Consider the following 16,832-nt stretch of genomic DNA (forward strand, 5'->3'; position numbering starts at 1 on the left):
AAAAAAGAATAAATAATAATCATAAGAAAGAAGATTGCATGCATGCAACATATTAGCCAAACCGACAAACCAACTATACGCCACCTTACTTGCAACATTTTGCTAACAAAAATAAATAAATTTAACCTTAAACTCATACCACTAACTGTGACATCTAGATGTTATCGCTTGATAACAAAACTAGCAGCAGCAGCCGCAACAGCAACAATATTCAACATCAACATCAACTGTTTTTTTTTCATGACACAACATAATACTACGACAACAACGCCAAGTTTCTCACACACAAGTGCAACTGATATGACAAGGTAAAATTTGTGATAAAACATGCAAAGTTTGTAAACAATAACAACAACAACATCAACAAAAATATTGTAATTTTTTGTTTACAAATGCAAAAAATAATTCTCAAAATAAATAAACAGGGGACAATTTTGTTTTTATCGCTGTTGTTTTTCAACATCAACAGCAGCAACAACAACAACAAATACTTGTCTTATATTGATCAAGAAGAATAGAGGCGCAAGATTTTAAACATGAGATTAGGCGAATAATTCAAAATTGCATGCATCAGCAGAAATATTTATGACATTTGAACTGAATCTTCAGGTTTTGAAGTGTTTATGTTGTGTTTAACATAAAATATATTTTATAAAATTATATATTTAAAAAAAGGGGAAGCTGTATTATATTTTAATAAAAGAATACATTAGACTGGCGCCCATGAAATTGTTATTGAGATTTCAAGAGTTTATGAATAAACCTAAAAGCAAAGCTAGCAGACATGACTAATTTGTCTATTAGCTTATTGTCTAATCGATAAAGTATTTGTTAGCCCATGTTTAAAAACTGTTTTATAATATGTATACAAAATATCATTAAAAAAGCTTTTTTACCTAATAAATCTATAGAAAGTTAAAAAAACATGTTTTTAAGAATAAAAGCTTTTTTTACAGAAGTACCAAAGAAAAAGTATTCCGCTCATACAAAAAGTTTTACATCTAAAAGCTTTATTATTAAAAAACTTTTTCACGAACATTAAAATTTTAAACTAAAGGTATATTTTCTAATAAGCTTTTCAATAAAATAAAAAAACAATTATCAAAAGTTTTTTTATGAAAAGTTTTAAAAATTGAGCTTTTTTACACAATAAAACTAAAGAAAGTTCCAAATATTAGTTTCTTAAAATAAAACTTATTTTCACTGAACAACTTTTTCGAATAGTACTAATTTTTATATTGTTAAGAGTAAAAATATTACGAAAGCTTTTTTATATTTATTTTTTTAAATTTAATCAAAGAAAGAGCTTTTCTACAAAAAAAAAAAAAAAAAACTTTCTATTAAAAAGCATTTGCACTATAAAGCTTTAGCAGTAAATTGCCTTTTAACTAAAAGTTTTTAACTAAAAAGCTTTTCACAAAGAAGCTTGACCCATTAAGCTTTTTTACTAGAAGCTTATTTTACAATTTTTTTTCATAAAAGCTTTTTCACTTAAATCATTTTAAAATTTGTTTATAAGAAGTGTTTTCATAAAAAAAATTTCTTAAAAGAATTAATAGCTTTTTTATTTCAAAAGAGCTTTTTTCACTATTAGAGTTTTTTACTGAAAATTTTTTTACAAAACTTTTTTACTTAAAGCATTTTTACTTAAATCATTTTCAATCAATTTTTATTTATAAGAAGCCTTTTTACAAAAAAGCTTTTGTACTAAAAAGTATTTTTACTCGTTTTATAAAAACCTTTTTGAATAAAAATATGTATGAAAACGCCTTTTACACCAAAAGTTTGTTCTATTGACTTTTTCCAAAAAATGGCTTTACCAAAAAATTTGATCCTTAGGAGAACGTTTTTTTAAGCTTTTTTTGGAAAAGATAAGTTTTCTTTCAAATAAAAATATTTTATCCTTAAAAGCTTTTTTATTAAAAAAATTATTTAAAAGTTTTTTTATTTAAAAGCTTTTTTCAAAATAGATTCCTCTTTAAAACGAAAAAGCTTTATCAAAAAATTTGTGTCTGGTAGAGCTTTTTTTTAACTTTTTGGAAATAAAAAGCTTTTTTCACTGAAAAGCTTTTCCACTAAAAAGCTTTTAATATCATTCAGTCATTTCCTGCTTGTTCTCTATAAAAGCAAAAGAAAACTTTCAACAAGCTAGTAACTCTCCTCTAAAAAAACACAAATTATAAAAAGTCATAAAATCTTTACAGTCAAGGCTATAAATATAGTTTCAAATCCTTCACTTCTTTCTTGCTTATGTTATTATACCCTTAATAAATTTTTAAACACGATTTGTAATGGGCTTTAAAATTTTACATTATAAGCTTGCTCAAGTAATTAAAAAAAAAGTAAAGAAAAACTTTATTCTTTTACTTCTTTTTTACTTGTCTGTTCTTTTCTATATATTTATGACTTTGCTGTTGTCTGCAGCAAAAATCGTAAAAATATAACTTTAAGCAAAAGATGAAAAACTTGTGCATAAATTTCTATACGGAAGCATTACCTCATATAAGACGCTTGATGGTTGTTTAAAGCGTACAAAAGTGAAGTGAATTTTACCATTAAGTATGTATTGGCCTCCGGTATTAAGCGGTAAATTATTAATGTCTCAATTGTGGTGACGCGACGTTGAGAGATGTAAGGAAGTTTAATTTATTTTTTTGCAGAAATTTTAATTGCAAATTATTTTCAACAGATGCATGGTATTGGACAGATAGTTAATAAGTTTTTTTAGGATTCTATTCTGTAATTATAATGTCGACTTTATAGTTTGCAAAGTTTTTAATTTAGGCGACTATTTGTTGTTGAGGCAACAACAATTTAAGCTAATTTTATTTATTACAATCAAAACTATATTTGCTACAATTAAACTAAGAGATTTTAAAACAAAATTTCTTTGAAATATTTTATAAAATTCAAGTTATTTATATATTTATATTGTTTATTTATAAATTTACTAATTTAACAAACTTCTAATAAATAAATAAATTTATTTTTTTAGAGAAATAATAAAATATTAACAAAATTTGTAGTTCAATTTTTTACACATGTTTGAAACAATAAACCAAATGTTAATAAAATAAAATACATAATCTGTGCATGTAAACTACTACATACATACACACATTTCTACATAGCCCTGAAATTTTAGAAGTCATAATTTTTAGCGCTACCAAAAACCAACAAAAAAAAGAGTCATAAATTCGACAGGTCATGCACGTCACTTGTAACTTCCTCTCAAATGAATCTTGTGACATTTATTGCCGCTCAATCCAAGCATGAATGACTTTATGAAGGCAGAACAACAACAACAGCAACAACATATAGATAGTAGGAAACCAACATTTTAATTCACATGTTCAAATTACTATGACTACGTTAAACAAAGAAATACGACTACAATATCAGTCATTCCATATACACAAGAAAGAACACACACACATACAACTTCACCATTTGTATAGGACATAGTGCATATGAGACTCTGTATTTCGATGACATTTGGTTAGTTAGTGCCTCTGAGTTTTGTCCGAAAATAAAACAGCCAAGAACAGTTTTCCTCTGTACAAGAACCATGTGTTCGTTTTCACCCAAAAAGAGACAATATAATTTATAGATCGTTTTTTTTTTTTTATTTTGTAATTTAAAATGAATCTCAAAATAAATACATGTCATTTTTTTTGGAAGTTGTAGTTTTAGGGATGACTCGATGACTTTTGTAATTGATGTTAAATTTTGTGGCAATCAGATTTACTGGGCTGATGATAAACGTGGAAGCTGCATTTATACGAAGATTTTAAATCATTTACAACTTAGATTTTACCCTAAACTTAATAAATACACATGCAGAAATTTGTATAAATAAAGAACCATATAGGAACTTATCTCCTCAAGTTCTAAATGTTCTTTTAAAGGTCAAAAATTAAATAGTTTGATGTAAAAATCTGGTAGATATTGATTAAGATATATGTATACTATACATTGTATAGGTCATTTACAAAGCTTTTTACAACGCCATAAACAACAATATTATCTTAAAAAAAGAAACTTTAAAAATTTTTCACTAAAAAATGTTTTTTACAAAAAATTAATAAAAAGTTTTTATGAAAAAAGCTTAATTAATAAAAAGCTTTTTATAAAAAAGCTTAATTAATAAAAAGCTTTTTTACGAAAAAGACGCAATTCAAAAAAAGCTTTTTAAATATTTTTTGTAAACAGCTTAATTTGTAAAAAGTCTTTTTATGAAAAAAGCTTAATTCGTAAAAAGCTTTTTAACAAAAGACATTTTATCTAAAGTTTTATAGATGTTTTTTACAAAAAGATTTAAAAAAGTTTTTATGGAAACAGTTTTTTTCATAAAAAGTTTTTTTTTTTAACAAAACAATTTAAAACATTTTTTATGAGAAAACATTATTCATAAAAAGCCTTATAACAAAAGGTTTTAAAGAATACTTTTTTTACAGAAGACTTTTTTTCAAAAAAAAATCTAAAAAAGCATTAAAAATCATTTAAAGATTGTTTCATAAAAAGCTTTTTTCTAAAGTCTTTAAGACTTTTTTCACGAAAATAGTAATAATCAAATAATGTTTAATGCTTTTAAAAGCTGTATCAAAAAAAAATCTTAAAAAAGCTGAAAAAAAAAGAAAAAGCTTTTTTAATAGAATTCTTTAGGATTCAATTTTTTAAAACTCTTTTTCTCATAAGATGTTTTAATATTAATAAAAAAACTCATTTTTATTAAAGATATTTTCATAAAAAGATTTTTTAATGATTTTTTTAAAAAGCTTTAAAGAAACATTTTTCTTACAAAGCTTTTTATAAAAAAATTTAAAAGATATTTTTTACTAAAAAGTTTATAAACATTCTTCATAAAATGCTTAAAAGAGTTTTTTCATAAAATTGTTTAAATAATTTTTTTTTATAAAAAGTTAGAAAAAGCTTTTCTCATAAAAAGCTTTTTCAAAAAAGTTTAAAAAAACTTAATAAGCTTAATTAAGCTTTTTCATAAACAAAAAGCTTAAAAAAGATTTTTCACAAAAAGATTAAAATGGCTGTTTTCATAAAAAACTTTAATATGCTTTATTAATTAAAAGCTTTATTCATAAAAGACTTGTATAATTTTATTTAAAAAACTTAACAAAGTGGCCTCCGGTAGGTTAGTGGTTAGTATTCTAGTCTGGTAGACCGGAGGTGGTGGATTCGATTCCCACCCGTGGCACTGGTTAAGGAGCGCACAACAGACCCGATAGAGACCTAGGTGTATTTCTTCGGATTTGATGTGTATACATCCTCCTTTCTAACTAACAAAACGTTTTTCCATAAAAAGCTCAAAGGAGCTTTTTTCATTAAAAGTTAAAAAAAAAAATGTTTCATTAAAAGCTTTAAATAACATTTTCATAAATGTTTAAATAAATTTATTTATAATGTTTTAAGGAAACACAAATAAAAAAATATATCAAAAGTTTCAAAAGCTCTGTGCTAATCAAATTTGAATTATGAATATATTTATTTAACAAAAATATTAACGCTTTATTTATCATAATAAATTGTCAAAAGTAGCAGATCATTTCATAAAGCAAACATATTAAATATTTCATTCTTATTGATTATATCAAACATAAATACATCTGTTTAAAACTACAACAACAGCAACAACAACTAAAACACTACAAACACAAAATAAAACATAAATAATGAAAAAAATTTATAAATGTTCCAAAACGATGTTGGAACATGAAATCCAGCTAGTAAGTGGGAGGGTATAATAAAATGCAATCTAATAAATTATAAAAACCGCCAGTCACATCACTGACGAACAACATTTTCAGAAATTTGTTAAGGCTCCATAAATAATAAAACAACAAATAAACATATTTTTTTTGTTGATTTTAATGTTTTAGGCAACAAAAGCAAAATATGAACGAACAACTAAATTTGATACTAAAGAAATTACAGAAAAAAAAAAAAAAAAAAACAACAGTAAAAACACATGTACCAGTCGTCATAAATATTTTAATAAAAATATAAGAATCACAAATAAAAAACAACCACAACAACAACAGAAAATGTCAAATGAATAATGTTTTATTAGTTTTGTGATCACATAGATCATCAACTCATTGTTGTGTCTACAATTTTGATTTCTCCAACAAATCTAACAAATAATTTGTGTCTATAAAATCCGCAACAGCAACAACAACAACAATTACTTTGTATTTAGAAGTCTGGCATTTATTTAGTTCAACTATTTTAAATCACTAAAAGCTAATATTTCTTCTCAACATGATCATGATCGCCATCTACATTATGATCTTTATATTTATTGGCGTCTAATGAAAATAAAAGTTTACCGTTATCACTAAATTTCTAGTTGTACATAAATACATACATTTATACATACATATGTCCATACATTTATACATACATACGTTACGCTAGACTTACAGCCAGAATAGAATATCTGTCTGTCTGTCTGTCTGCCTACTGCATGAGCGAAAGGGAGTGAGTGTTTGCTTATTGTTTGGTGGTTGTTTCTTGCGATCTTAGTTCTAAATAAGTGATGATGACGATAGTAATCATAATTATGAAGTTCTGGTACCCTCTTGTGTTTTATACAAAAAAAATATATTGTTGATATGAAAAATAATATTTATGTAGTCATACTACATAAAAATAAGAGATTGTCATATCTGACGTTTTAGCTATAAATCACCAACGAACGGGAACATTTAACATTTAATAAACTATACAATGACAACAACGTCTTCTACAGCAACAGCTTTAGACATAAGAACTGATCTGAAGCAGTAATAGCAATAAAATTTTAGTTGGAAGCTCTCAGCTCGAATGAAGATGCCAAATCAGATGTGTTGTTAGATTTATAGGATATCTTTTGGGGGATTTGCTCCAAAGAATTTTGAATAAAGAGGATCTATTATAGATCATTTGCGAATAAATTACTGCAGCGAATAAAAAGTTTAAAAATAGCTTTTTGTGATTTTCATTTACAAGGTTTTTTAGTGAAAAGAAAAAAGTTTTCTTATGATTTTATGCAAAAAGCAGATAAAATCTGCTAAAATCTGAATGATTATATAAAAGTTTTTATCGATAATTATTTTTAAGAAGAAAGTTTAATTATTTACGAAAAAAGCTTTTTAAATTTTATAAAAAACTGTTTTAAAAAAGTCTTTTTAAGATCTAACGCAAGAATCTATTTAGACTATTATCAAAAAGATCTAACGCAAGAATCTATTTAGACTATTATCAAAAAAAAAACGTGTTTAATTTTATTGAAAAAAGTTTTTTATACAAACAACTTTTTTAAGCTTTCTATGGGCAAAAAGCTTTTTTATAGAAAAAGTTATTTTTATATTTTTATAGAATGAGCATTTTTGAAAATACTTTAATTAGTTAAGGTAAAAGCTTTTTAGATTTTATGAAAGAAGTAGATTTTTCAAGCTTTTATAAAAAACGTCTTTAAAGCAAAAATGGTTTTATAGAAAAAGCTTTTTGAAATATTTTATATACATATTTTTTATAAAAAATGCTTTATTTAATTATTTATGGAAAAAGCTTTCTGTGGCAAGGTCTTTAAACATTATAGCAGATGTTTCTTATTTAAGCTTTTGGAATGAGACTTATAAGGGTTGAAAAAAAACTTTTTTTGATGTTTAAAATAAGTTTTTTTATGTTTTTTTAGCTTTTATGCTTTTTAAAAAAACTTTTTTATAGAAAAAGCTTTTAGTCATCCTTTTATAGATAAAACTTGAATGAAGCCCTTTGTGATGAAGCTTTTTATGGATAACGTTTTTTTATTGAAAGACTATTGCGATTTAGCATTTCAAGGAATACTTTTTTGAAGTTTTTATGTAAAAAGCTTTATTAAGCTATTTATTGAAAAAGCTTCATTAAACAATTTATTGAAACAGATTCATTAGGCTTTAAATGACAAAATCTTTAACTATTATAGAAGAAGTTTGTTTTTTTTTTAAATAGTTTATGGAAATTTAAAAAATATATATATTTTCCAGTTTTTTACGTACTTTACAAACTAATTGAAAAAGCTCTTACGAATTAGCGTATTGAAAAAAACATTTTACCCTTTTCTTCTTAAATACACGTGTAGAAAGCTTGACTCCTTTTTAAACGACAGTGATTTCAGATTTCAGAAGAATAATTTTAAGATTACTTCTTCACATAAATCAAAGCATTGCCAGCATTTTAAATTATTGTAAAATTGTCCCTTTTTTAAGTGTAAAATTCTAATATTCTTTTTAATAATTTTAAATTTTATGTTAATTATTATTTGTTATTATTATCTAAATACTAAATAGTATCTAAATCAAATTAAAAATACAACAACAACCCAACACACACACACATATATATATTGTAAACATGAACATTGTCGTTTTGTTTCGTTTATTTTCTCCATATCACCGATGAAAAACTATAAACAAATTATCGCATACATTAAATGTTTAACCCTTTACAAAGCGGTGCCTTATTTGTCATACATAACATGAAAAAAAACACTGAAAAAACAACAATAATAAACTACATATGAAAATGTAAAATGTACGTAAAACGTGTGGTTTCCCTCCCTACAAATTTTCCAGTCAAAGTCGCTGAAATAGAATTTAAAGTGAAATAAATGTAAAAACACAACAACAACAACATACAAGGAAATTCAATTGAAAAATTTGTTTTAATTACTGTTTGGAAAAAGCGCACCAAGAATATTATTTAGAAGTGTTTTGATTTATTTGTTGTAAATGGAAGAAAAAAAAAACTACATACAGCCTTTGCATGTCATGTTGCAGAGTTGCAACATTGCAACGGATACGTACATATATACATATGTATGTATGTGAACTGGCAATTGCCACCAGAGCGTTATAGCGTACCGTATACAATACGTCTTTTGGCATAAATGTTGCTGCCACAATAGCGGCAGTGTTAGCAGTACAAGAATCCAGCCACAAATATAAACGAAAATACTGCAATTCAACTGCAAGTGCTGTTAATGTCAACTAATGTTTCAGTCTAGTAGTTCTTCTGTAGCTGCAGAAGTTCCCTTCTTTTTTGTGTGTTGTTTTTGTTATAGTTGAGAGTTTAGTTGGTGCTGGAGATAATGTTAAACAGTAGGGCACTTTTTATCAGCAGCTGGCAAGGAAGTTTGAAATGTAACTAGAACTAGAAAAGAATTAGAACTGAACTAGTACTAAACTAGTAGTGAACTAATACTGAACTAGAACTTAACTAGAACTGAACTAGAACTGAACTAGAAATGAACTAGAACTGAACTAGAACTGAACTAGAACTGAACTAGAACTGAACTAGAACTGAACTAGAACTGAACTAGAACTGAACTAGAACTGAACTAGAACTGAACTAGAACTGAACTAGAACTGAACTAGAACTGAACTAGAACTGAACTAGAACTGAACTAGAACTGAACTAGAACTGAACTAAAATTGAACTAGAACTGAACTAAAACAAAAGCTTCAAAATTTAAAAGAGAGTGTATTGATTTGTGATTGCTGTTCTAGTGGGGGTGTCTGTGTAAAAATCTTTTTAATGTTTATGCCCTGAATGCCCTTAATATTTAAATAACAATTTCTTAGAATTCTTACCTAAATATTACAAAAATAACGGTTTAATGTTGTACTATTATTTGTTTTAATTTTGTTGTTATTTTTTTTTGTAGGATCGTTTCTACCTCTCTGCTGTGGATAAACGGTGGCACGCTAGCTGTCTTCAATGTTATGCATGTCGACAACCCCTCGACCGGGAATCATCATGTTATTCGCGCGACGGTAATATTTACTGCAAAAGCGATTATTATAGGTGAGCTTAACTTGTAATTCTTTTTTATAAATAATAACAAAAACAAAACCAACAATATACATAAAATAGTACATATAATAATCTAAGTAAGAATTTTGTGCACATTTAAAACATGTAAGGCAATAAGAGTGTTTCTAAGAAACACCTTCTAACAACCTCCCTGAATTAAAGAAGAAAACTACAACAACAACAACAAAATAATAATAAAATCTGCCATGCAAAAAAGACGTCTTTGAAAATCGTCCCAAACAATCAGGCAATGCAGTGAAATGACGATGACGTTTAAGTTTTATTTCGGGCCCACTTGTCTTGTTTTTCTTGAACGTGTTGTTTATTTTGTAAGTTTCTTCTTTATGTCTGTTTCAGAATTATACAAACTCTGGTATGATTGTATGAAACGGATCTGGTTTAATGTTGAAGAAAAAAACAACAAACATAAAACCTCTTGAAAATGCAAAAACTTTAAGCTTTTATTATGCAGTTTTAGTGTTGTTTTACTGGTAGGTGCTTCCATTACATTACACAGCCATGTGTGTACTCACTCGTCATTGTAGCTTGGAATACTTTCGGTTCTGGCAAAAGAGGAAAAAAACTTTAAATAAAAACAAAAGAACAACAACTGATGAATCGCTGATAAACCTTAAGGCTACATGCTAAGACAGTGACTATAAAATGATTTCTAAACACGCAAATGAAATATTAATGCAGTTACTAGAAGTTTTACGAGTAGTCATAGTAGTTGAAGTTGTATGTACTAGTTGCTGTAGCAGTAGTAAAAATAGTTAAGCAGTAGTTTAAGCTTACACTCCGCTTCTGTCCGTCTGTCTGTCAGTCAGTCTGCTGCTCTATCTGACTGCCTGCCTGTTTGACTGTCTTTGTAGTCGGCGGTTTTGTTTTTTATATTCTTTTTCAATAACTTTGGAGTTTTTTTTGGCGGCAAATTAAGCAGACCGTAACATACGTCTGAAAACAAACCGCTGAAGAAGCACTAGCTTAGCTAAGCAGAAGGAAGAGTCATGTGCTAAAGTTAAGAATATCAAAAAAAAAAAAAAAGAATTAATGCTGAGAATTTCGTAGCTATAAAACCTGGTCAAAATATACAACAACTTAAGCCATAAAACTCTACAGGAGAGTAAGGCTATAATAATATGAAAATAAAATAAATGTTTTTTTAAACACTCTGGGTGATGCAAGTGTCTGCCGCTGTTAAAAACTAAACAGTAAGGGGGATTTGTATAGAGGCGAGATACAGTTAATCAAGACATTTGACAGATGGTCATGTGAACCATAAAATTAATCTTCTTAAGTTCTAGTTTAGTTCTAGTTCAATTCTACTTCAGTTCTAGTTCAGTTCTAGTTCAGTTCTAGTTCAGTTCTAGTTCAGTTCTAGTTCAGTTCTAGTTCAGTTCTAGTTCAGTTCTAGTCTGCATTGCCTGATTGTTTGGGACGATTTTCAAAGACGTCTTTTTTGCATGGCAGATTTTATTATTATTTGTTGTTGTTGTTGTAGTTTTCTTCTTTAATTCAGGGAGGTTGTTAGAAGGTGTTTCTTAGAAACACTCTTATTGCCTTACATGTTTTAAATGTGCACAAAATTCTTACTTAGATTATTATATGTACTATTTTATGTATATTGTTGGTTTTGTTTTTGTTATTATTTATAAAAAAGAATTACAAGTTAAGCTCACCTATAATAATCGCTTTTGCAGTAAATATTACCGTCGCGCGAATAACATGATGATTCCCGTCGAGGGTTGTCGACATGCATAACATTGAAGACAGCTAGCGTGCCACCGTTTATCCACAGCAGAGAGGTAGAAACGATCCTACAAAAAAAAATAACAACAAAATTAAAACAAATAATAGTACAACATTAAACCGTTATTTTTGTAATATTTAGGTAAGAATTCTAAGAAATTGTTATTTAAATATTAAGGGCATTCAGGGCATAAACATTAAAAAGATTTTTACACAGACACCCCCACTAGAACAGCAATCACAAATCAATACACTCTCTTTTAAATTTTGAAGCTTTTGTTTTAGTTCAGTTCTAGTTCAATTTTAGTTCAGTTCTAGTTCAGTTCTAGTTCAGTTCTAGTTCAGTTCTAGTTCAGTTCTAGTTCAGTTCTAGTTCAGTTCTAGTTCAGTTCTAGTTCAGTTCTAGTTCAGTTCTAGTTCAGTTCTAGTTCAGTTCTAGTTCAGTTCTAGTTCAGTTCTAGTTCAGTTCTAGTTCAGTTCTAGTTCAGTTCTAGTTCAGTTCTAGTTCAGTTCTAGTTCAGTTCTAGTTCAGTTCTAGTTCAGTTCTAGTTCAGTTCTAGTTCAGTTCTAGTTCAGTTCTAGTTCAGTTCTAGTTCAGTTCTAGTTCAGTTCTAGTTCAGTTCTAGTTCAGTTCTAGTTCAGTTCTAGTTCAGTTCTAGTTCAGTTCTAGTCAGTTCTAGTTCAGTTCTAGTTCAGTTCTAGTTCAGTTCTAGTTCAGTTCTAGTTCAGTTCTAGTTCAGTTCTAGTTCAGTTCTAGTTCAGTTCTAGTTCAGTTCTAGTTCAGTTCTAGTTCAGTTCTAGTTCAGTTTTAGTTCAGTTCTAGTTCATTTCTAGTTCAGTTCTAGTTCAGTTCTAGTTCAGTTCTAGTTCAGTTCTAGTTCAGTTATAGTTCAGTTCTAGTTCAGTTCTAGTTCTAGTTCAGTTCTAGTTCAGTTCTAGTTCAGTCCTAGTTCAGTTCTAGTTCAGTTCTAGTTCAGTTCTAGTTCAGTTCTAGTTCAGTTCTAGTTCAGTTCTAGTTCAGTTCTAGTTCAGTTCTAGTTCAGTTCTAGTTCAGTTCTAGTTCAGTTCTAGTTCAGTTCTAGTTCAGTTCTAGTTCAGTTCTAGTTCAGTTCTAGTTCAGTTCTAGTTCAGTTCTAGTTCAGTTCTAGTTCAGTTCTAGTTCAGTTCTAGTTCAGTTCTAGTTCAGTTCTAGTTCAGTTCTAGTTCAGTTCTAGTTCAGTTCTAGTTCAGTTCTAGTTCAGTTCTAGTTCAGTTCTAGTTCAGTTAGTTCAGTTCTAGTTCAGTTCTAGTTCAGTTCTAGTTCAGTTCTAGTTCAGTTCTAGTTTAGTTCTAGTTCAGTTCTAGTTCAGTTCTAGTTCAGTTCTAGTTCAGTTCTAGTTCAGTTCTAGTTCAGTTCTAGTTCACTTCTAGTTCACTTCTAGTTCACTTCTAGTTCACTTCTAGTTCACTTCTAGTTCACTTCTAGTTCACTTCTAGTTCACTTCTAGTTCACTTCTAGTTCAGTTCTAGTTCAGTTCTAGTTTAGATCTAGTTCAGTTCTAGTTCTATTCTAGTTCAGTTCTAGTTCAGTCGTAAATTAATTTCACAAACTTTAGAACTATTTTATGAATATCCTTAGTTGTTCCCCACAACTCACCTGTATTAAACGCCCACAACCCGCACAGGGTGGACTACAATTTGGTTTTGTTTCAGTCGCAGATTCTGGACTACTGGGCGGTCCATATGGTTCCGTTTTAAATGATATACCCGAATTTGTTTCATCATTATCACCATCCGGACATTCCGTTTGATTACGATTAATGGCATATTTTATGGAAGATTCATCAAATGTTGCCTGTTCCGCCGTTTCATAGCTAAAATTACAAGAACTTTAATGGGATGTTGCATCAAAATCACAATTACATTTATAGTTCAGTAAATAATAAGTATTATAGAGAAACAAATGATAAAAGCTTTTTTTATTCAAATGAGTTTTTTTTTACCTTCTAAATGCCACACTATATGCTGCCGCCGCTGCACTAAATGGTTTTGTACTGTGTTCACAGATATCGGGACACGTTGAGCAGGATCGAAATAAAAATTGATTACTATGATTACTATTACTACTGCTATTTGCACCTGCAGCACTGCCACAATGTGCGCTCCCTTGATGTGCTACAGGTGGTGTTGGACTTTTTTCCCTTGCACCTGGCCCAAGAAATCTTGCGCTCTGCTGCTGTTTTTTTTTTGTTTTGTAAAAAGAGAAAAAGAAATATATATTTATAAGATGAAATATAAAGTGTGATGTTTAAATAATAATAAATTTAAATTTAATTTTAAATTTTGAAACAAACTTTTTTCACAGAAATTCAATTTCTGAAAAATAAGCATTTCCTTTTCATTTTCAAAGGTTAATTAGTGGAAAAAAGTAAATTTGACATGTGTTTGTAGTTGACACTTTTCAACAGTCTGACTTTTGATTTTTTTTTAATTTCAAAATCAAAGGATATGAATATAAAATGTGTTTGAGTTTGATTATTATTTCTATTCTTAAGATTACACAGACAGACGTTTGTGTAAAAACTTATATCTTTTTACTTTATAATTTGGGTATTTCTGTCTGCTGTTTGTTTTTTGTTCATTTTAAAAAAAAAGCTAAAAATAATTCTTTATTTTTTTATTAAAATCCCTACAATTTTCATTCGTGTAGATGTCAACGTACAAATACAACTGTCTAATTAAAATTTGTATTTTTACAACAAAAAACAAAAACTTTTCTTCTTGTTTATTAAAATTGAATAAAAATACATGTTTGATTAAAGATTTAACAAAAAAAAACTTGTTAGTTTCTATTTAAAGGAAAAACACATGAAGAAATATTTTTCAGATTATTTTTTGTTTTTTTTTTTTTAGAAATTTGTTTAGAATTCTCTTGTGTAATGTTGCAGTGATGCATTCATCATCAACATTTTCGTCATTCTATAAGCATTTCAATATTGATAAAAATATTATGTCCGTTAGACTGTCAGTTTGTCATTTTTTTCTTGTTTAGTTGTTCTAGGGTTACAAATGTTATCAACTGTTCGTCAGTCATGTATGTCTCTTTATTCTTTGACTTTCTGATTCAGGCATTCGGAAATCTTTTAAAATAAAAAAAAACTGATAATATTTTTTATTTTGAATTGTCAATTTAATTTGTTGTTTATTTTGTTGTCATTTTTTTTTGTAAAACTCATTATATTTTTTAACAAAACCTAGGAGAATTAAAAAAATATTGCTGCAGTATCATTTATTTTAGTACTAAACAAATAATCATAAACGAGTGCAAAGACCTGTTAGAAATGACCTTATTTTCAAAAAAAATATATATATATACTATAGTAAAGAATTGTATAAAATTTTGTCTTTAAATATTTAAGATGCCATTAGAAGAATCTACGATAAAAGTGCTTCTTAGATGCTTTGCTGTATTTCTCCTAAAATGTCAGTTTAATTCTAGTTCAATTCGAATTGAGTTTAAGCTTAATCCTAGTTCAGTTCTAGTTCAGTACTAGTTAAGTTCTAATTCAAGTTCAGTTTTGGTTCAGTTCTAGTTTAGTTCTAGTTCAGTTCTAGTTCAGTTCCATTTCAGTTCTAGTTCCGTTCTAGTTCAGTTCTAGTTCAGTTCTAATTTAGTTCTAGTTCAGTTCTAGTTCAGTTCTAGTTCAGTTCTAGTTCAGTTCTAGTTCAGTTCTAGTTCAGTTCTAGTTCAGTTCTAGTTCAGTTCAGTTCTAGTTCTGTGCTAGTTCAGTTCTAGTTTAGTTCAGTTCTAGTTCTGAACTAGAGTTCAGTTCTTGTTCAGTTTTTGTTCAGTTTTTGTTCAGTTCTTGTTCAGTTCTTGTTTAGTTCTTGTTTAGTTCTTGTTCAATTCTTGTTCAGTTCTAGTTCAGTTTAAGTGCAGTTCTAGTTCAGTTCAGTTTTAGTTCGGTTCTAGATCAGTTCTAGTTCAGTTCTAGTTCAGTTTAGTTTTAGTTCGGTTCTAGTTCAGTTATATTTAAGTTCTTGTTCAGTTCTAGTTTAGTTTTAGTTTAGTTCTAGTTCTAGTTCAGTTCTAGTTCAGTTCTAGTTCAGTTCTAGTTCAGTTCTAGTTTAGTTCTAGTTCAGTTCTAGTTCAGTTCTAGTTCAGTTCTAGTTCAGTTCTAGTTCAGTTCTAGTTCAGTTCTAGTTCAGTTCTAGTTCAGTTCTAGTTCAGTTCTAGTTCAGTTTTAGTTCAGTTTTAGTTCAGATTTATTTCAGTTCTAGTTCAGTTCTTGTTCAGTTATAATTCAGTTATAGTTCAGTTCTGTTACAATTTTGTTCTAGTTGTAATTCAGTTGTATTTCATTATTTTTTTTAATTTAAAAATAGAATTAACTAAAGAATAGTTTTAATATATTTATAAATTTTCAAAATCAATCGATCAATGTCGAATAATGCATAAGAATAATTTGAACAATATATTAATTACAATTACAAAAAATTCTATTAAACTTACCCAATGCATCACAGGGCGCTCTTCGGTGCAGACGCCCATGTGCGTCTTTTGAGATATCACGAGGTTTGGTTCCAACGATGCTTATTTGGCAGTGCGGCGGCAGGATGTTGTATTTTATTCTGACGTATTGTGGAAATTTTTCTTTTCGTAAATTTAAATTTCAAATTTGCACACAACCAACAACGGCTTAACTTTTTTATGGGTAAATTAAAGCTCAATGGTTAGAGAAAAACCAATTTTAAAAACACTTTTTCTTAAAGTTTTGCACTAAATAGAGAAATAAAAAAAAAAACATTTTTGGAATAGAATTAGATTTTGTTCAATTTGAAAAAACAACTTATTTATTTAGTCCTTTTTTAAAAATATTTGTTTTTATGTTGGACACCGGAAGCTTGAAAATCTTGTGGATAATTCACACATTAAATTTTTTTTGTCACAAAATATGTGGGACCCACACATAAATATTTGTTTTTTTTTTGTTTATTAATTTTTTTCTTTTCTTTAAGATTTATATTATTTTCAGCGCCAGCAGGTATTCAATAAATTCACACAAAAATATTTTTTTTAACCAAAAAAAATAATAACAAACTGATACCACAACGACCTTCCCAATATTATGCACAAGAAAAAACCTTAAACCAAAAACCAATTCACAGTCATCTGATCTAAAAGTATGATCTGTAAACAAAAGTTGAAGAAAAAAAGTAATTTAAACTAAGAAGAGCTCAAGCAAACAGCC

General features: G+C 28.0%; 1 protein-coding gene across 1 annotated transcript in view; it reads right to left on the minus strand.

Annotated features, from left to right (window-relative positions):
* Window positions 1–16,832, minus strand: part of LOC111681183 (protein apterous) — a 48,266-nt gene that overhangs the window by 24,864 nt on the left and 6,570 nt on the right. The window contains 5 exon segments of the mRNA XM_046953824.1: window positions 11,532–11,594; window positions 11,596–11,669; window positions 13,238–13,454; window positions 13,584–13,816; window positions 16,094–16,360. Coding sequence (XP_046809780.1) covers window positions 11,532–11,594; window positions 11,596–11,669; window positions 13,238–13,454; window positions 13,584–13,816; window positions 16,094–16,132 — 626 coding nt within the window. The 5' untranslated portion in view covers window positions 16,133–16,360.

The sequence above is a fragment of the Lucilia cuprina genome, chromosome 6 (assembly GCF_022045245.1).
Source record: "Lucilia cuprina isolate Lc7/37 chromosome 6, ASM2204524v1, whole genome shotgun sequence".
Lineage (NCBI taxonomy): Eukaryota > Metazoa > Arthropoda > Insecta > Diptera > Calliphoridae > Lucilia > Lucilia cuprina.